The sequence below is a fragment of the Ranitomeya imitator genome, chromosome 8 (genome assembly GCF_032444005.1).
Source record: "Ranitomeya imitator isolate aRanImi1 chromosome 8, aRanImi1.pri, whole genome shotgun sequence".
Classification (NCBI taxonomy): domain Eukaryota; kingdom Metazoa; phylum Chordata; class Amphibia; order Anura; family Dendrobatidae; genus Ranitomeya; species Ranitomeya imitator.
The window spans coordinates 33,705,977-33,728,652 of NC_091289.1; the positions used below are offsets into that span (position 1 = coordinate 33,705,977).

General features: G+C 42.4%; 1 protein-coding gene across 4 annotated transcripts in view; it reads right to left on the reverse strand.

Annotated features, from left to right (window-relative positions):
- Positions 1–22,676, reverse strand: part of CACNA2D3 (calcium voltage-gated channel auxiliary subunit alpha2delta 3) — a 1,133,445-nt gene that overhangs the window by 329,732 nt on the left and 781,037 nt on the right. For all 4 annotated transcript variants that reach the window (XM_069736702.1, XM_069736703.1, XM_069736699.1 and 1 more), the window contains one exon: positions 1,200–1,283. In XM_069736702.1, the coding sequence (XP_069592803.1) occupies positions 1,200–1,283 (84 nt within the window). The remainder of the gene's footprint in view (positions 1–1,199; positions 1,284–22,676) is intronic.

The window sequence follows — 22,676 nt, forward strand, 5'->3', positions numbered from 1 at the left end:
GCATTTTTTTTTAAATTGGGTGGTACACTAATAAAAAATTGGGAAATCCGTAAAAAAAATGAAAAATTGGTCGTTACTATTTTCTGATACCCATAATTTTTTTTTTATCTATGAAGGCTTGTTTTTTTTTTGCTTGGTGAGCTGATATGTTTATTGATACCAATCTATGGTACGTACATCATTTTGATAACCTTTTACTGCCTTTTGTTGAGAGGTGCGGCGCAAAAAAAGCAATCCTGGAATTTCAATTTTTTTTTTCGTTACGTTGTTTAATTTTTTTTATTTTTTTATAGATCAGACTTTCACAAACATGGCAAATTATGCTAATTCATTTTATTTTTTAATTTTTTAATGGTCAGAAAAGGGGTTGTGATTTCAATTTGAATTTTTCATATTTTTAAAAAACTTTTTATTGTATTTTTTAGTCCCTTCAGGAGAAGCAATTGTTTGATCGCTTGTTTTCTATCCTGCAAAACTAATGGATTGAGGTATATGGAGACAATGACATTCTCCTATGAAGCGCAGCCACAGCTTTACTAAGATGTCAGCCATGGTGGCCTTTGCGTTGTGAGGGGCTGATGGGAGCGAATGAGCATGTCATTTTAATTGTGTCCTTTCAATCCTGCTGTCTTTGATTCACAGTATTTAAATGGTTAAACAGCAGCGATCCGAGAAAGCTTCTGTCACTGTTATCACAGGAAGATGCTGGCTGTGTTACACAGTCAGCACCTTCCAGGCATGGTGCTTTCTGAGCTTTAAACGCCACTCCATGCATGGGCCCCTGACGTAGCATGTACTATGTTAGGAAGCGTCTAAAGTGTTCACTTATTTTCATGGACGCTTTTTATTATGGATTTTTATGGAAGTTTCAATGTGTCCAACCACCATTCAGCTAAAAAAGTACACTGTTTGTGGGTACGCTGTGCAAAGGCAGAATGCAGCCAATCAGTGTTGGGGGCGGAGTTTCACAGTGCAGTTGACTAGGAGGTACAAGACACCTAGTCCAGTAATGATAATCTCCTGCTGATAAAACACTGATTTTATTGAATCAGCAACACACAGCCTAGTAAGTGACACATCACTGAAATCAGGGTCTATGTCCTTTCATCATGCTGCTTTTAGGTTACATGGCAAAAAACGGCCGGCAGATTCCCTTTAAGTAACATTAATGAATTACTCATATCTTTGTGTTGACCTACCACATCATCTCGGTCTTCCCACTCTACTTCAGATAAATCCACGCTGCTGTAATTTGGTTTCCTGCGTTTTTTTCCTTCTTCATACTGTAAAAAAACAAAAATCCCAATAATGGTCTGTAGAAGACAATAAAAAAAAAAATCACAAAATATTATGAATAATGCCGAATCGCCTCTGTTGACACTTGTCACATTTGACACCAAGTATGGCGGCAGCACAAAGGGACCCCAAGGGACCCTATTATAAGATAATGTGACTCGTAGGCTTTGGTTCATGCTCTATTGTAAGACGGATTCTAGATAAATTCTACAATGGATGATACAATATGGACGTTGACAGTTCACCCGTTGCTATGTCGGAGAGACGGGAGAAAGTGGAGGTGAAAGTAGCAAAAATGCAGTAGAAAAGCCTTGAAAGTATAAATGTGGTTTTCCCTTATCAACGCATTTCGAAGCGCACCTTCTTCTTCATCAGGAATAACCACAGAAGTATGTCAGAGTCATAATAGTCAGATTTTGGAATGACGAACTCGTTCCTCAAGTAACCCCTATACTCCTTAACAGATCAGCCCTCCGGTCCCGAAACTCTACATCATGAAGGTGTTGTTAAAGTGTTTGCGTACATTCCAAAAATGATGAATCCTGGACATTGTCTCCGTGGAATATCTGCGGCGTCGTATTTTTAAATTCCAAAAGAACTATTTTAGCGTTACTAAGGAATGGAAGCGTTTTCGAAAGCCAGAGCACAAGTGTGTTATACATTTCACCTGGCCCTTTGCCTTGAAGTCTAGACTGCAATTAGGTAGGGCAATCTCTATTTTTTTGGCCAGCGTGCCTGCATTGGGTCATTACGGTATTAATTTTGGATCCTGCAGGATACAGAGGTGCTCACACCTCTCTATGAAAACAAGGATGTGGGAGTGCGAGTTATTTTCGAGATGATTTAGACCACAATGTTTTGCTTGATGAGGCCTGACGTTTGGGCTCTGTTATCTGTAGTATTTTTCGGGAAGGCGTTTATGGCGACGTGGCTCGGAGGCGTCAGAGAACATCTCCAAATAGACGACAAAATGTGTTTATCCCGGGATGAAATCATAAATAATAATCATTTTTTTATCTCTATATCACCAAATTATTCGACATCACTCTACTAGAATAAGGAGATACTTTACAGAATAAAACATCGCTCTTCGCATACACGAGAAGTGAGGCCCCGACTATCTATGGGGAAATAAGGGAGGACACAAGGGAAAAATAAAATTGTCTTCTCATGTAAAGTCCAGCCATCGATACAATAAATAAGGGCATTAAAATCACGCTGCACGAACCGGTCACCAGCATGTGCATAAGTACAGATGAAGAGTGCTACCGAGTACGTGGAAAGGAGAGCAGTTGGTAGTAAGATTAGTAAGGTGAGGTGATGGGCTAGACTAAATAAATGTGTTTCTAGGGCTTGCTTGAAATTGTGAATAAACCGTTAGGGGTAGTGCATTCCAGAAAACTGGTGCAGCACAAGAGAAGTCCTCGAGACGGGAGTGGGAGGTTCGGATTATAAACGCTATTAATGAAATAAACATTTCATAACCTAAATAAAAATTTTAAATGAGATAACAAAATAATTTTAATAATACAACATAATAATAATTATACAAAATGTAATTTACTTAAAGCAAACAATAATAAGTAAGAGCAACCAATCAGCAAATTATATTCTTGCCTCAATATTACAAAAAAAAAACTTTACCCTGGTTACCCGGGGACTTCGGCATCGTTGGTCGCTGGAGAGCTGTCTGTGTGACAGCTCTCCAGCGACCACACAACGACTTACCAACGATCACGGCCAGGTCGTATCGCTGGTCGTCATCGTTGGTAAATCTTTTTGTGTAACGGTACCCTTAGAGGAGTAGACCGGAGCTGTCCCATCACTGCCATCAGCTGTACTCCACATGAGTACTTTTCGATATCACTGCAGCTGAAAGTTGACGAATAGACTGGGAAAAAGCAGAGATTTGGAAGCCACTTACATGTAATTTTTTTTATAGCAATGAAGACAAATCCCCCTAATAAAGTGATTTACAAAGTTTTATAACATTCCATGCTGGATAAAAAATTTTTTTTTTAAATGAAAGTTTAGTTACTTTTAAAAAAGTTTTAAGATTACTAATTTTTCAGAAAATGTCAGAGATTTTCATAGATAAAATTAAAAAATATTGACCTAAATTTACTATCAACTTAAAGTACAGAGTGTAAAAAAAAAACCCTAAACTTAGAATCGCTGGATTATTTCAAAGAATTTCACAGTTATATCAACATAAAGTGACACATTAGGTTGAAAAATGGGGCTTGGTATTGGATGCCAGAACTGGTTCAGTCATCAAAGAGCTAAAGACTCACCCCACTTTGTGCCCAGGCCTTAAATGAACCTCGAGAAGAAAAGGATCCAGCTGTACTTCGATCTAATTAAAATCAGTCCTGAGCTGTGTATATTTCGGTTTAGTATAGGGTCCCTTCTAAAAGACGTCACCTGTCATTAGCAGACACATCAATGTAACTCATATATTCTATTAAGTGTTTGCAGACTTGCTGGATCATTGTGATTTTACAGTATTTAAAGAGAACCTGACGGCAGGATCTACCCCCTCACAGTATTATGAGTGCTGTATCAGCCTCCATATGACTTTTGTAATAATGCATTTATTATAAACTAGATGGAGGCCCGATGCTATCGCATCGGGAGGGCAGTAATGTCATGATGAGGGCAGGCTTTGCAGCGTTGAGAATTTTTCCCTACCATGTGCTCACCCACCTACTGTAACACACTCTCTCTTTCCGCATGTGCTGACTTCTCCCATCTGTACAGAAGATACCACAGCTGCTGGGCAGGAGAGGAAGCAAAAGACAATACTGACATTACAGCAGGAGATCGCAGAGGATTCATTTTGTGAGGTAAAATATTGTTTAAAAACAGTCAGTGAAATATTTTACCTGACAAAATGAATCCTCTGTGATCCCCTGCTGTAATGCCAGTATTGTCTTTTGCTTCCTCCCCTGCCCAGGAGCTGTGAAATGCTCCGTACACGGTCAGACACAAACAATTTTTAAAATGATCTTTCGTTCGTGGGAATACCACTTTAATGTGACTGGCTTCCTCTGCCTGTAGACACGTTGCGCATCTGCCATCAAGATCAGCCCAATGATTCACTGCACATGCGCGGAATTCACGCATGGCGCAGTAAATCAGACCGCCGCCATCTTTGGGCAGACAGATAGCGGCAGTCACATTAAAACTGTGCATGTGTTCCTCCTGTACAAAGATGGCGGCAGTCAGTGAATCATTCGGCTGATCCTGGCAGCGGCGTGTTCACGACAGTGTTCCGCTGGTGGTACCGCACAAGAGGCTGCGCATGGCATATACAGTGTGTGTGAGTGTGTGGTGCGTACGGTGTACACAGTGTGTGTGTGTGTGTGGTGTGACGATGTTCCACTGGTGGTACCGCGCAAGAGGCTGATACCACCAGCAGTTTCCATATTGAGACACCCATCACTTGAGAGTCCTAATATGGTGGTTGGTGAACTTCCGCTGCTTGAAATTCTGGCATCCGGACACATCTGGATGGAACAGGATGTGAAGACATTACAAGGTAAGTATATATTAAGATATGTGTTTATTTTCTGCAAAACTGAAGTACCATTCATCCATATGTTCCTCCTCTTTGCTCACACTGTGCTCACTGGCTTCTCAATCGTGATATGAGGGGCATGGTACCAATGAAGTGCAGAGATGAGTGATGGTGCACGGGACTAGTCCGGGGACAAGAGCTCCGAGATTAAACTTCAGCTTTGCAGAAAATACACAAACATATACTTATAATGAAGACATTGTTTCTAGCAATGAGCAAAGTTGTTCAGAAAATGTTTGCCAATATCATATTCGGCACGAATGTTGCACATTCGGATTCGAGTTCGGATTCCAGACCATTTTCCTCAAAATCGGCAAAATTCGACCAAAGTTCGGCAAATTTTTCACTAATGCTTCTGTTAGGACTTTGGCTATGGTAGTGCTGCTGTATGATGATTGAGGGGGACGGTGAGATGTGTTTGAGGGGAGGGGGTGAGGAAAGGTAAGAGAAGCAGCGGACTGTTATTCTTTTTTTAATTAACTTAATGTGTGGAGATTCTGGCAGCCAATCAGGGTGCAGAAACCATCCACAACGTCCAAATACAAGTGCTTGTGTCATTGGCTACCGAAGTCACATGTCCCTCTCTAAATAAAAAGCAGACATGTGGCTTCGACGCCATTTTGTGAGTGTAACAGCGCACTAAGGCTGTAGCTGCAAGTAGTCAGATATTTTCCTAGGTGGTTTGTTCTCAGCTAGTTCAGATAGATAGGATTCTTTGTCAGATTGACCTTCCAGCATAAAAATCTGGAGTGCTAATTCTGTGGTGCAGCTACCAGTCACCACTTAAATGCTTTGTGCTAATTCTCAGGTCCAGCCACACTATGTCAGCAAATAATTACTGATTGGTAATTTAGCGACAGGTGACTGACAAGTTTGGGTCTAGAGTTGTGAAACAGCTGGTTAAAAGAGGGGAAGGGTACATCCAACATGAGTGGGAAAAAGTGAGATTGTGGTGGAAGGGGGAATAGGCTTGGTGTTCGAGGTGTACGTGGGGTAGGTGGTAATGTTACTGAAAGTTCTACTGAACAAACACCAGCTCGTCGTATTAGTGGATGGGCTACATGACTCCCTTTCTTTAGCAGACACACAGCGGTACGCCTTGTAGATCATTTTTTGAAAGGTGGAGACTCCAAGTTGGGTCTCCATCTGGTGGGTTGTCTGTAGTGGAAGGGGTCTCAGAGCACCGTTATACTATTTCTCCTCTGGGGAAATTGGTGCCACTTTTAGTGGTGTGTGCCAATAATTTTTTTGAAATGTGGAGACTCCAAGTTGGGTCTCCATCTTGTGGGTTGCCTCTAGTGGAAGGGATCTCAGAGCACCAGGCCTACACCTGCCACTCATCCACCTTTGTAAGCCTGAGATGCTGGGCTAGTCCCTGTCCTATCCATCCATGTGCCATTATAAAAAATTTTACTATGGGTCAATTGATTCCACTTTTCCTTGTGTCTGACTCTAATTTTTGGTAATGTTTGGACTCCAAGTTCAGTTTCCTTCACATGTGTTGCCTGTAGCATTAAGTAGACATCATCCTCCTCCGAGGTCTCCTGGTCACACTGTTGGTGCATTTTGCTCCTCCTGGGCCTTTTGGTCTGTCTGCTATACTGCTCACACTAGGGTTGAGCGAAACGGGTCGAAATTTTTCAAAAGTCGCCGACTTTTGGCAAGGTGGGGTTTCATGAAACCCGACCCGACCCCAGTGTGGGGTCGGCCATGAAGTTGGCGATCTTTTGAATCTAGAATCGGAATTCCGATACCGATTCCCGATATGTTTATATACTCGACAGTATATACTCACCCTCGGACGCGCCCTGCTTCTTTCCGGCAGCCTTCCTTCCTAAGAATCAGCCCTTCCAGGACCTTCGGTGATGTCGCGGTGACGTCGCGGCTTGTGATTGGCCACGCGAGCGGTCACATGGGCGGCCGCGCGGCCAATCACAAGCCGCGACGTCACCGCGACGTCACCGCAGGGTCCTGGGAGGCTGATTCTAAGGAAGGAAGGTTCCCGGTTAGTACCAGGGCGCGTCAGAGGGTAAGTATTGCGATATTTTTTATTTTAATTCTTTATTTTACACTAAAATATGGATCGCAGGGCCTGAAGCAGAGTTTCTGCTCCTTCAGACCCTGGGAACCATGGAAACCCAATGCACTGCATTGGGTTTCAGGTTTCGGCCGACCCCGACCCCGACTTTTTTATAGGATCGGCCGATTTCACTCGACCCGACTTTTGAAAAAGTCGGGTTTCGTGAAACCCGACCCGATCCTATAAAAGTAAAGGTCGCTCAACCCTAGCTCACACCTGTCATACTATCTGTGCACTCACGTCTACATCATACTAATATTTTGGATGTACCTGACCTGTTTCACACCCTGCATGAAGAACATAACCCTCGCCCCATTGCTTACATGTACTGATACTATCGCCCTTTTCCTATTTTTTGTCTCTGGGTCCATTCTTGGCTGTTTTATTTCCAGAATTTGCATCCTCCATGCCAGGAGCGTTAATTACAAATGAGTGAATATGTGTATTTACTTACCTGCGCCGCTGAAGGAAGCTCAAAGGAAAGAAAACAGAATCTTTCCAGGAAAAGTGGCTTAGAATTTATTAAAAAAAAGAAGCCCGCAGACTGAAATGATCTGACATGGCACATCCACAAAGACGGGAGGCAGGAAAAAAAAATCGTAGGAATAATACCTCATAGGGAGATTTTATAGAAGTGGCGGACCCGCAAACAAGACGAAATATTAGAAAGTCTCAAAATACAGTGCGGGACGACTGTCCAAGACAAAAGCCGACATTCAGTAACAGGAAATTCCTCCAGTTTAATAGCTGATAATTATGCTAATGTCGGTGCGCCGTTCAAATAGCTGAAATTCTGCATTTTATAGAGACCGGCAGCACCTGGACTGCTGAGAAACATTTATAGGTTATCTGTGGTTCTGATAAAGGTCTTAGGTATGTGATTGTATCTCAGCCCCGGGAATGAGATCAGTCGTTAGACATGTACAGAACAGACTGAAAAGACCTCATGGCAAAATTCTAAATACCATCCCCTATTATTACCAATTTTCACATAAAATACGAGGCAAATGTAAATTTTGCTGGGCGTCAACGATAGATTTAGGCCTCATTAACATGTCTGATTTTTTTCATGCGCGAGAAAATAGGACCAATTATTCTGCTCAGACTTTGATCAGAGTGACGTACAAGTGTCATCCAATATTCTCGAGAAATCAAAAAATATATACACCGTATATCTCCATCCTGGTAGTCCATGAAAATCGAATCGTAATCGTTTGTCATCAGAGGGCAATTCGATTTCTTCACAGACCCATTGACATGCATTGCCCATTTTGAACCGACCTTCGAATCAAAATCGAACGAGCCAGAGCAAAAAAAAAATATTGGATATGTTAATGGCTCAATGGAATATTGTGAGTACGAGTGCTATACGTGAAAATCATAGGTAGAACACGTATGCAAAAATTGGACGTCTGAATGAAGCCTTAGTTTGTCACGCAGCAAAATACTAATAAATGTTTGCAATGGTAAGAGTATGTTTACACGTGGCGCGAGGGGCAGGCAAGGTGGCTCAGTGGCCAGCATGGTGACTTTGCAGCTCTGGGATCTGCAAGGAGTTTGTATGGTCTCAGGTGGGTTTCCTCCAGGTTCTCCGATTTCCTCCCACACTCCAAAGTCATACTTATAGAAAATGTAGATTGTGCCCCAATGGGGACAGTGATGATGATGATGCTGTGGAATTACTTCCACAGTATAAGTGAAAAAATACATTTATTCCAGGAGCTTTTTCGTGCAATAAAAAAAAACGGAGCATTTCACTAAATTCTCATTCACAAGGTGAGATTTTTTTCTCTAGCATTTTTTGAGATGCGGTGCGTTTTTTCTTTCACCAAGTTTGTAGCGTTTTTCACCCTTTTAAATGAATGCATAAAAAGCGCAAATAAAAGCTCAACAAAAATGCAAGTAAAACGCACGTATTATAGGCAGCAGTTTCCTTGCACAGTCCCGCATTTTTTTAAAACAGTTTGAACATATCCTAAATGAGTATTCCAGTTCAGCAGATGAAAGCAAAATAAATGGTTCTCCAGCACTTTTCACTTCCGCAAGGATAGGAAAGAGTTGCTGTTAACTTGGCCATTTTTTAGATCTAGCATCATGCACCTGTCCTATGGGGCTAAGTTCCCATAACTACTCCCACAAGCTATTCTGAAGATTTCCAGTACCATTTAGCTACATTAGGTTACTTGTGTTTTCTTAGGGCATTTTTGAGCATTTTCTTTTTTACTTGCATTTTTATCATGTTTTTTTCCATTTTTTGTTTCTTTTTGGTATGTCAAGTTTTAAATAAAACTTTTTTGTTGCTGCTCATGTCTCCCCATAATATCCTTCAGCTATGAAATCTTGCGGATTATCACACCTTGTACAGTGGTGGTCAGTACCTGGGACATCACAGATCAGCGGTTCCCAGGTGTCTACAGCCTGTACAGCAGAGCCATTTTCCGTCTCCAGAGTCATTGGGCAAGTCTCCATATTTTGTAGCGTTTGTGACCATAAGAGCTTACACTCTACAGAAGAGAGAGATGACCCCACAGACCATAAGAGTTTACATTCTACAGGAGAGAGATGACCCCACAGACCATAAGAGCTTACACTCTACAGGAGAGAGAGGACCCTGCTGACCATAAGAGCTTACACTCTACAGGAGAGAGAGGACCACACTGACCATAAGAGCTTACACTCTACAGAAGGGAGAGGACCCCACTGACTATAAGAGCTTACACTCTACAGGAGAGAGAGAGGACCCTACTGACCATAAGAGCTTACACTCTACAGGAGAGAGAGGACCCTGCTGACCATAAGAGCTTACACTCTACAGAAGAGAGAGGAGCCCACAGACCATAAGAGCTTACACTCTACAGGAGAGAGAGGACCACACTGACCATAAGAGCTTACACTCTACAGGAGAGAGAGGACCCCACTGACCATAAGAGCTTACACTCTACAGGAGAGAGAGAACCCCACTGACCATAAGAGCTTACACTCTACAGGAGAGAGAGAACCCCACTGAACATAAGAGCTTACACTCTACAGAAGGGAGAGGACCCCACTGACCATAAGAGCTTACACTCTACAGGAGAGAGAGAACCCCACTGACCATAAGAGCTTACACTCTACAGGAGAGAGAGAACCCCACTGACCATAATAGCTTACACTCTACAGAAGGGAGAGGACCCCACTGACCATAAGAGCTTACACTCTACAGGAGAGAGAGAGGATCCCACTGACCATAAGAGCTTACAGCAGAGAGAGAACCTCGCTAACCAGAAGAGCTTACACTCTACAGGAGAGAGAGAAAGAGAGAGAGGACCCTGCTGACCATAAGAAAGTATGGTCAACAGGCTCCACGCTCTCTTCTGTAGAGTGTAAGCTCTTATGGTCAGCGAGGTTCTCTCTCTCCTGTAGAGTGTAAGCTCTTATGGTCATCGGGGTCCTCTCTCTCCTGTAGAGTGTAAGCTCTTATGGTCAGTGGGGTCCTCTCTCTCCTGTAGAGTGTAAGCTCTTATGGTCAGTGGGGTCCTTTCTCTCCTGTAGAGTGTAAGCTCTTAAGGTCGGCAGGGTTCTCTCCCTCTCTCCTCTCCCCCACGTGTATTTTCCAAACAATTACAGCTTTCCAGTATTGAGATTCGTGCAAATCTATTTGCCGTAAATCACATTTTCTGGGAGATTTTGGAGAAGTTGGTGAAAATGAATTGTTAACGATCCGCTCATTTCTAGTTACTTCCATCTTTAGTCCATCTCATAGTCTTGTGCACTGTACTGACTTTTCCTATACTCTAGATAGAGCAGTGCTTTATTTTCCATTTTTCACTTTATCGTGACTTTGACTTTACCATTAGCAAGAGTCAAACATTATACATTAGAATCTCACAACAATTTGTGGCAGCTGGGGCAACATTCGACAAATACATGGAAAAATAAAGGACCAGTGTCCTTTATGCAGTTTCTCCTGAATGTCTGTCTTTTACTTTACAATTTATGACGCGTATGAGAAAACTTATTCAGCTATCTGTTCATAAAATGCGCTTGTAAATTTCGCCATGGTGATTAAGATTAAGTATGTGCTACCCCTTTACTTATTTCACAGGGTAAAATGCAACAGCCATTCTAAAAGCTGTTGTGTTGCGTTATGTGCAAGACCTTAACCTAGAAGTGGATAGGTTTTGATTGGCAATGGAACCCATTTATTTTGGATTTATTCTGCATTCCAGTTGGCATTTAAAAACTGCCATAGTCTCCTTTTTTTAGCCAAAGGGAAAGGATGACAGGAATAGTTGAACCACGAAATAGGTTTTTGGGAACAAATGCAAGAGTGACGTGAAACGCGCTGGGTCAGTGTTAGGACCACACTGGAATATGTAATATTGCATTTTTCTGATGTTTGCATAGCTTTTTATATGAAGCCTGGCTAGTTATGATTAGAGGTGAGTGCATATTTCAATATTCGGTTCAGATAACGATCACCGTGTTTGCAATATTCGCCGAGCATAGCTGAACACCATTGAAGTCAATGGGAGTATAGATGAGCAAATATGTTTGGAAACGATCGTCAATCAGGAAATCGACATGAATATGACACGAATATGGCAAATTTTGATTCGGCAATCATTTTCTGAATATACTCGCTCATCTCTAGTTATGATTGCACTTTGTATCTTAACCCCTTTCCAACATCGGGCGTAATAATATGCCGATGTCAGACTCCCTCCCTTTGATGTGGGCTTCGTCGCTGAACCCACATCTTTCTTGGCACATGTCAGCTGTTTTGAACAGTTGACATGTGCCTATAACAGTCACGGGTGAAATTGCAATCCACCCGTGGCTGTTAACTAGTTAAATACCACTGTCAAACCCTAACAGCGGCGTTTAGCATGTGCTTCCGGCAATCTTGCCCATCAGCGCCCGTGTCACATGACCGCACGTCTCCGATGGGTTGGCATGACAAACAGAGGTCTCCAGCAGACCTCTATGGTTGTCACTGCTGGATTGCTATGAGCACCACCCGGTGGTCGGCACCCATAGCAAGTGAGCAATTCTGCTACATACAAGCGATCTGATCATCGCCTGTGTGTAGCAGAGCCGATTGGTTTATGACAGCTTCTAGTCTCCCATGGAGACTATTGAAGCATGCCAAAAGTTAAAAAAAGGCACCACGGCCTGGTGCAACATCACATATGTATGTGGCATGTTGCAACGATGATGTTGCGTCAGACCAGTTAACCAAAAGAGGGGTGTGGTATGACATTACTGTAGGTAAGAGATGTTTCAAAGGGCATTCGTTTGATGACCACTGATTACTGATGTGGCCAATGGGTCGGGTCCTGCGAATCAATTTCCATTTTCTCTACAAATAAGCTTATGACTAGTGATGAGCGAGCACTAAAATGCTCGGGTGATTGTTGCTCGGGTCGAGCAGATTGGAATACTCGGGTACTCAACCCGAGCAACGAGCCCAATGTAAGTCTATGGGAGACCTGAGTATTTTTACCGCGATCCCCCCCAGGGGTCCTTTTAAGGTCTAAAAACATCTGAAAATGATGGAAACACTGCTCAAATGACACAGGGACCTTATGGGGATCGCCCCAGGAAGCATTCCTGACTTCTAGTTCACTGCTTTAATCCAATTTTTCTGAGATTCATGCCATTTTTCCCGATGCAACAAACTAAAACGAAACCAAAACAGATTTTGCTGGGAAATATGTCAAGGTACATCCTTTGCAGACTAATGACTGGCCTGTAAGGCCAAATTATTAACCCGAGATCGAAAATTTCCTCCCCTACTTGGGCTTAGTTCAGACGCAGCATTTTTGAAGCGTTTTTCAACTTTAACATTGCTTTCAACCACTACAAATGCATTCACTGGGAAATGTCATTGTGTAACATGTAACACCCCTAGCTGGCCATGTGGTGTGTGACACATAAACAGACCCATCTTGTTTCATTTATGAAGGAGGGACTCTTAAAGTCACAGAGCCTATTTTTACTGGTGCATCAGGCGGCATTAATCTTCTTAAAGGGCCATTATTAAACAGTGGGTCTCCTAAACTGTTGTAGCCTATGCTGTGAGTGGATGGGCTGCCAAGAATTACAACGCACCCCTTTCATAAGATGTCCAGGGGGGACCCCTGAAAAAGTGCTGCATTGAACTCAAGGCCTGCCCTGCTACCAATTCATATGCACCCCAATAAGCCTTGGAACCCACATAGTGGATGGGCCCATGAAAATCCACTTCACAATATGCATTTTGTACTCCGTACTCCTTTGTTTTACACATTGGCAGCAATGTCTGCCCTGCTGCTTAGTCAGTCATATGCACCCCATTACGCCTTGGAACCCACATACTGGATGGGCCCATGAAAATCCACTTCACAATATGCATTTTGTACATCCATAAGTCGCCAATGATAGACATAAAAGGTCTAACGTAATCTACCCAAGTGATTATTAATGGGACTTCAGTGCAAGATTTCCAACATATAAAAGTAAATGGCATTTCCATACCAGAAAAAATTAATTACACCTCCATGCAAAGTGTGCGTTTACTCCACAGAAACACTTGAAGATCATGATATTTTTTTTCGACTGTTATTGTATCAGATAAAGAAAATAATGTTGCTTTCCTGAAATCGTCTTCTGATGGAACAGAAAAGCATTCAGTGAACTGTTAAACTGTAGGCAAAGATCCTACAGTGCAAGATGGTGGACGTTAAACAAGGCATGGCTCCCAAATTTTTTTTTCAAATGTCAGAAAAGTGCATTCTTCTACAAAATCAATTTCCCAATGTTCAAATAAAAAATCACATATAAAATCACACAGAGTTAAGGAGAACTGACTGCAAGGAAAAAAAAAAGGAAAGAATCTGTACCTCTTCAACCAAAACTTGCTAACACTTCATAGTGTAAAAATATAACCAATCAGTCCAAAAGCGAGTGAAGCAGATTACTTTAAATCCTTGCAAGACTATACAGTTTACTAATGTGACACAAAATGATGTCTGTATTCAGTTAAGTTTTTGAGAATACCCAACAATGCAGTCTGAATGACGTGATTGGAGACAGGAGACTGTTACTTTGAAAATAAAAAATAAAAATTGTGTACCATGAAACATCAAGCTGTCAAACCCTTTCTTGGTTTTCAAATGGTAATGGAATCCCGACAATATGTTGAGAGCAGGATGCACTACATTGAAGGACGATCAACTTGTTGTCTTTTTTAATGGTATGATGGTTCCCTCGTTGCAAAATGATTTACAGGAGAATTTGGCAATTTTATTTACCAATTTTTTAACACTAAGGTTCAGATACGGCTTTAAAGAAGGTTAATACTTGCAATACAACGCAATTTTATTTCAAAGTGCAAAATTCAAGGAATAGTATGATTGAATAGTAAGAGTGCGTACACTTTTGTATATGTTAACATACAAAGGCTAAGTACATATTTGGATTAAATACATATAATGATTAAGTATATATAAATATTAACTACATACAGTATAGCTAGATCATCACCAAGAGGCTTTTAAACATCATCCACCTGGAATATCACAGAAGCAACACCAAGACAGAGAACCCCTGGGAGATTACCTACACTGCATGGGCATCCCCAATTATGCAGGTATGAGCACACTGTACATGTACAGGTACTCAAGTTTTGGCATCTATCTTAGTCATGTTTCTCTGGTCTTATATAGTGATTTACTCTATGTAATAACTCTAGTTTCATCCAGCCCTTCAAGTGGCCAGCTTTCAAGGTGGGATGAAACTGAGATATCCTGAAGTCGTCAGACAAAGGACCATAAACCCTTAGAATATAAAAGCCACAAGCATTTAGATAAAACCACCACAGGCAGAGGTTCAGTAAACCTTAATGTTTTACAATGCCAAACAACAGACACATAGAAGCTTAGAACTGTTCGTGAAGTGAATAAACAAACATTTCTCAAGATTGTGTCACTATGAGCATTGTCACATCTGTAAATGTTTTACAAGAAATGCAGCTATGTAATTGTCTGAATGCATTCGGTATATTTCAATCTGGATTCCAAATCGCCATTTGTATATTCGCACTACACTATTAACAGCAATCATATCTATATTCAGCCTTTTCTAGAAAAACTTAAGCTTAACCCATTGAGTACTCTGGATAATCATGACAATCTTCTTGAACAGTATCTATAGATAAGTAATGTTAAACATAGCTGCTACTATGTATTCCGGAAATAAAAGTGAGAACTGCAAGAATGTGAAGATGTTCTAAAAACTAACTGTGACCAAGCTCAATTTCCCATAACTGTTCCGTTCGGCTGTGCAGTAAATATTGGAGACACAATAGATGATCTGACATCCTTTCAAATAATTACTTTACAGATAAAAAGAGCATTTATTATTATTCCTGTTTATTATCCTAGAATGAAAGAAGGAACATGCAGTCTCCCTCATACAAGTTATCTCAGCCAAAATTGATTAAGTCCTCTGCATCTACAAGCATTCAGCCATCACTTGTATTGAACTCTTACCATTTGATGCAGCCAAAGTTATGGCTCTCAAAGAGAGAAACTAATATAGTGGACAAAGAAATATTTGTACTGAACTACTGAGCCAAACTAACAGCATTGCTTTATCAAATTTATATGAAGTGTATTGTGTCCAATGTGAGCAACCAGGCAACACAAAAAGGAGCTTTTCAAGTGAGCTCTTTAAGGTACACAAATGTTATGAAGTCTTTGCCAACAAGGATCTGGTTTCACCAATGGGGGGTACCTTTTTTAAAAATATACTTTTGCCATCACAGCCCCCCTTGCCAAAAATTGACCGGCCTATAACAGTACAGAGCACGTTAACCCTGGTCATCTAGTGGCACATAAGGAAGAGACATTGCAGGAAACCGAGTTAAAGGGAACCTGTCACCCCAAAAATCGCGGGTGAGGTAATCCCACCGGCATCAGGGGCTTATCTACACCATTCTGTAATGCTGTAGATAAGCCCCGACGTTACCTGAAAAAGGAGAAAAAGACGTTATATTATACTCACCCAGGGGCGGTCCCGCTGCTGGTCAGGTCGGATGGGCGTCTCTGCGGCGCCTCCTATCTTCTTTCCATGACGTCCTCTTCTGATCTTCAGCCACGGCTCCGGCGCAGGCGTACTTTGCTCTGCCCTGTTGAGGGCAGACAAAGTACTGCAGTGCGCAGGCGCCGGGCCTCTGACCTTTCCGGTGCCTGCGCACTGCAGTACTATCCTCTGCCCTAAAGAGGGCAGAGCAAAGTACGCCTGCGCCGGAGCCGTGGCTGAAGATCAGAAGAAGACGTCATGGAAAGAAGATGGGAGGCGCCGCAGCGGACCGGAGACGCCCATCCGACCTGACCAGCAGCGGGACCGCCCCTGGGTGAGTATAATATAAAGTCTTTTTCTCCTTTTTCAGGTAACATCGGGGGGTTATCTACAGCATTACAGAATGCTGTAGATAAGCCCCTGATGCCGGTGGGATTACCTCACCCGCGATTTTCAGGGTGACAGGTTCCCTTTAAGAAGTAGGCCCAATGTAGGGGTGTGGGTCTCTGAGACTTGTAAAGGAGTGCATGAGCTGACAACCAATTCCCCAATTTGGGGTACCTTTTTTAAAAATATACTATTGCCATTACAGGACCTCTTGCCCAACATTCACCGGCCTATAACAGTACAGAACACGTTCACCCAAGTCATATAGTCGGAGATAAGGAAGAAATATTGCAGGAAACCGAGCTAAAAAGTAGGCTCAATGTAGGGGTGTGGGTCTCTGAGACTTGTAATGGAGTGCATGGCCTGACAACCATTTGCACATGGGGCTTAAATTTGTTAAAAATATTTCATGGGCATCATAGACACCCTTGCCCAAAAATTGACTGTAGCAGCACAGAAGACGTTCAGCCTTGTGATCTAGTTGTGGAGAATGAGGAGACATTGCTGAAGGCCTCATTGAAAAGTAGGCCCAATTTAAATGAGCTGGTCTCCTAGACTTGTAATGCCCATACACTAAGTGTATGGGCTGACAAACATTTACCCATGGGGGGATACATTTTTTAAAAAGATACTATGGGCATCATGAACACCCTTGGCCAAAAATTGACTGTCTGTTGCAGCACAAAAGACATTCAGCCTGGTGATCTAGTGGAGGAGAAGGAGGGGACATTGCTGAAGGCCTCATTGAAAAGTAGGCCCAATTTAAATGAGCTGGTCTACTAGACTTGTAATGCCCATACACTTTGGGCTGACAAACATTTCCCCATGGGGGGGGATACATTTTTTTAATACTATGGGCATCACAGACACCCTTGCCCCCCAAAAATTGTAAATCCGTTCACCCAGGTGCTCTACTGGTTGTGGATGATGAGGATGAGGATAAGGAGGAGGATAACAACAAACAGACCAAATCTGAAAGCGTATACCCATGTGTGGTTGTGAAAAGGTGCATGAGAATACACCTCCCCCAAAAAAGAATGTATTAGAGGTTATGTTTGGCTGTTTTCACTTGGTGGTGTAAAGAAGTCTTTCCCAATCCAGCCCTTGTTCATTTTTATAAGTCAACCTGTCAGCATTTTCAGTTGACTGGGTCCCGGCTTCCACTATGTTAACCCAGTGTGCCATCCGTGAGATGTACCGTCCCTGCGCACAAGCACTTGTCCACTTGTCTGTGGTTAGGTGGACTTTCCCAGTAACAGCATTGTTCAGGGCTCAGGTAATGTTGTGGGACACATGCTGGTGTAATACCGATACGGCACATCGGGAGAAATAGTGGCGACTGGGGACCGAGTACCTTGGGACTGCCGCCACCATCAGGTTGCGGAAAGCTTCCATCTCAATGAGCCTAAAAGGCAACATTTCGAGCACAAGCAGAAGAGAAATGTTAGAATTTAGGACTGTGGCCTATGGGACGTTGGCTGGGTATTTCCGCTTGCGTTCCAATGACTGGGGTATAGATAACTGAAGGCTGTGCTGGGACAGGAATGTGCAAACCATTCCCGGTGACTACCTCTTGAAGCTCATCAAGAGAATGCCAAGATTGTGCAAAGCAGTCATCAAAGCAAAAGATGGCTACTTTACAGAAGAAGAAGTAAGCAGGCTCCTTGCATCTTCTCGCCCGACCACTTGCACCAGTGACCCCATTCCGTCACATCTCCTCCAGTTCCTTTCCCCGGCTGTCACCTCTCATCTAACAAAAATATTCAACCTTTCCCTCACTTCCGGTATTTTTCCCTCCTCATTTAAGCATGCCATCATACAGCCATTACTTAAAAAACCATCCCTCGATCAAAACTGTGCCGCTAATTATAGACCTGTCTCTAATCTTCCCTTCATCTCTAAACTCCTCGAACGCCTGGTCCACTCCCGTCTTACCCGCTATCTCTCAGATAACTCTCTTCTCGACCCTCTTCAATCTGGCTTCCGCTCTTTATACTCTACTGAAACCGCCCTCACTAAAGTCTCTAATGACCTACTAACAGCTAAATCTAATGGTCACTACTCGATGCTAATTCTCTTGGATCTCTCTGCAGCATTCGATACTGTGGATCATCAGCTCCTCCTCACTATGCTCCGCTCCATCGGCCTCAAGGACACCGTTCTCTCCTGGTTCTCCTCCTATCTCTCTGACCGATCCTTCACTGTATGTTTTGCTGGTTCCTCCTCCTCTCACCTTCCCCTTACTGTTGGGGTTCCTCAAGGATCAGTCCTAGGCCCCCTCCTCTTCTCGTTGTATACTGCCCCTATTGGACAAACAATCAGTAGATTTGGTTTCCAGTACCATCTCTATGCTGACGACACCCAATTATACACCTCTTCTCCTGTTGTCACGCCGACCTTTTTAGAAAACACCAGGGATTGTCTTACCGCTGTCTCTAACATCATGTCCTCCCTCTATCTGAAACTAAACCTGTCAAAAACTGAACTCATCGTATTCTCTCACTCTACTAACCTACCTTTGCCTGACATTGCCATCTCCGTGTGCGGTTCCACCATTACTCCAAAGCAACATGCCCGCTGCCTTGGGGTCATCCTTGATTCTGACCTTTCATTCACCCCCCATATCCGATCACTGGCTCGCTCTTCTTACCTGCATCTCAAAAACATTTCTAGAATTCGCCCTTTTCTTACTTTCGACTCTGCAAAAACTCTTACTGTTTCACTTATTCATTCTCGTCTGGACTATTGTAACTCTCTACTAATCGGCCTCCCTCTTACCAAACTTTCCCCGCTCCAATCGGTCCTGAATGCTGCTGCCAGGATCATATTCCTCACCAACCGTTACACCGATGCCTCTACCCTGTGCCAGTCATTACACTGGCTACCCATCCACTCCAGAATCCAGTACAAAACTACTACCCTCATCCACAAAGCACTCCATGGCTCGGCACCACCCTACATCTCCTCTCTAGTCTCAGTCTACCACCCTACCCGTGCCCTCTGCTCCGCTAATGACCTCAGGTTAGCATCCTCAATAATCAGAACCTCCCACTCCCGTCTCCAAGACTTTACACGTGCTGCGCCGATTCTTTGGAATGCACTACCTAGGTTAATACGATTAATCCCCAATCCCCACAGTTTTAAGCGTACCCTAAAAACTCATTTGTTCAGACTGGCCTACCGCCTCAATGTATTAACCTAACGATCCCTGTGTGGCCTATTTATAAAAAAAAAAAAAAAATCAGGTTCCTCGCATCATTCACATTATGCAGTTAATAGCCCTCTGTGTCTGTACTGCTACATACTTAGGCTGATAACTGGTTCATGCAGCTTTACATGAACACCCGAGCCTTACACTATGGCCGGTCCGAATAACTAAAGCAATTGTTACCATCCACCTCTCGTGTCTCCCCTTTTCCTCATAGATTGTAAGCTTGCGAGCAGGGCCCTCATTCCTCCTGGTATCTGTTTTGAACTGTATTTCTGTTATGCTGTAATGTCTATTGTCTGTACAAGTCCCCTCTATAATTTGTAAAGCGCTGCGGAATATGTTGGCGCTATATAAATAAAAATTATTATTATTATTATTATTATTACTTTGAAGAACCTAGAATATAAGACATATTTTCAGTTGTTTCACACTTTTTTGTGTATATAATTCCACATGTGTTAATTCATAGTTTTGATGCCTTCAGTGTGAATGTACAATTTTCATAGTCATGAAAATACAGAAAAATCTTTAAATGAGAAGGCGTGTCCAAACTTTTGGTCTGTACTGTATATATATACAGTGGGGCAAAAAAGTATTTAGTCAGTCAGCAATAGTGCAAGTTCCACCACTTAAACAGATGAGAGGCGTCTGTAATTTACATCATAGGTAGACCTCAACTATGGGAGACAAACTGAGAAAAAAAAATCCAGAAAATCACATTGTCTGTTTTTTTAACATTTTATTTGCATATTATGGTGGAAAATAAGTATTTGGTCAGAAACAAACAATCAAGATTTCTGGCTCTCACAGACCTGTAACTTCTTCGTTAAGAGTCTCCTCTTTCCTCCACTCATTACCTGTAGTAATGGTACCTGTTTAAACTTGTTATCAGTATAAAAAGACACCTGTGCACACCCTCAAACAGTCTGACTCCAAACTCCACTATGGTGAAGACCAAAGAGCTGTCAAAGGACACCAGAAACAAAATTGTAGCCCTGCACCAGGCTGGGAAGACTGAATCTGCAATAGCCAACCAGCTTGGAGTGAAGAAATCAACAGAGGGAGCAATAATTAGAAAATGGAAGACATACAAGACCACTGATAATCTCCCTCGATCTGGGGCTCCACGCAAAATCCCACCCCGTGGGGTCAGAATGATCACAAGAACGGTGAGCAAAAATCCCAGAACCACGCGGGGGGACCTAGTGAATGAACTGCAGAGAGCTGGGACCAATGTAACAAGGCCTACCATAAGTAACACACTACGCCACCATGGACTCAGATCCTGCAGTGCCAGACGTGTCCCACTGCTTAAGCCAGTACATGTCCGGGCCCGTCTGAAGTTTGCTAGAGAGGATTTGGATGATCCAGAGGAGTTTTGGGAGAATGTCCTATGGTCTGATGAAACCAAACTGGAACTGTTTGGTAGAAACACAACTTGTCGTGTTTGGAGGAAAAAGAATACTGAGTTGCATCCATCAAACACCATACCTACTCTAAAGCATGGTGGTGGAAACATCATGCTTTGGGGCTGTTTCTCTGCAAAGGGGCCAGGACGACTGATCCGGGTACATGAAAGAATGAATGGGGCCATGTATCGTGAGATTTTGAGTGCAAACCTCCTTCCATCAGCAAGGGCATTGAAGATGAAACGTGGCTGGGTCTTTCAACATGACAATGATCCAAAGCACACCGCCAGGGCAACGAAGGAGTGGCTTCGTAAGAAGCATTTCAAGGTCCTGGAGTAGCCTAGCCAGTCTCCAGATCTCAACTCTATAGAAAACCTTTGGAGGGAGTTGAAAGTCCGTGTTGCCAAGCGAAAAGCCAAAAACATCACTGCTCTAGAGGAGATCTGCATGGAGGAATGGGCCAACATACCAACAACAGTGTATGGCAACCTTGTGAAGACTTACAGAAAACGTTTGACCTCTGTCATTGCCAACAAAGGATATATTACAAAGTATTGAGATGAAATTTTGTTTCTGACCAAATACTTATTTTCCACCATAATATGCAAAAAAAATGATAAAAAAACAGACAATGTGATTTTCTGGATTTTTTTTTCTCAGTTTGTCTCCCATAGTTGAAGGGCTACCTATGATGTAAATTACAGACGCCTCTCATCTTTTTAAGTGGTGGAACTTGCACTATTGCTGACTGACTAAATACTTTTTTGCCCCACTGTATATATATATATACATATATTCCTTATACCTTTTCTCCAAAGTTCAGGAGTGAACATCTGCTTTAAATTATTTTGGATTCAAGAATGAAATGATGAAAAAAAAAATGTTTATTTCCCAAAAGCATGGACTAAAATGTTGCTCTCTGTACGGAGAACTAAGGAAAAGAAAAAAAGTGTTGGACGGCTAAAGTGTTAGGGATATTCATTTAAGCACGATCACTGCTCAAATACTGTATGCAAAGCGTTCGATATGTCTGGAATGCAGGTACACCCTGAAGATATAGAAATCTGATATTTATAAAATGTTTTAAAAACAGATAAATTATCAGAATGAAAATTACACAATCAAGAGTCGAGTTTACAGTGAGACTGCCATTGTAAAGAAATGGTGGAATCTGCCGAGAAATAAAACATATTGTAGGTGTAAAGACAAAACTGAAAAAGTATCCAAAAACTGGGGCCAGATCAGGACAGACAGAGCAGGCAATTGCCTAAGGTTTTTTTGTCTAGAATTTCACAATTGCCTACCTATAAGCCATAATTTAATAGTAGAGATGAGCGAATCGATCCACGGAGGATTGAACTCAATTTTAATTTCCTGAAATCCGCGGGCTTACTAGAATTCGAATATTTTGAGATTTGATTCCCAGTTAAAAAAATAAAGAAACTTATCCAACACCATTTTCCACACTGCTGAAGCATCAGAGATTGGGCAAATGTCCCTTTCTGCTGCCGCATGGGCCTCCCTATAATGCCCTGCCGCTATGAAATCTGGTGGATTATCACACCTTGTACATAGGTGGTCAGTACCTGGAGCATCACACATCAGTGGTTCCCAGAGGATAACAGTTTGTACAGCAGAGTCATTTTCCATTTCAAGAATCACTGGCTC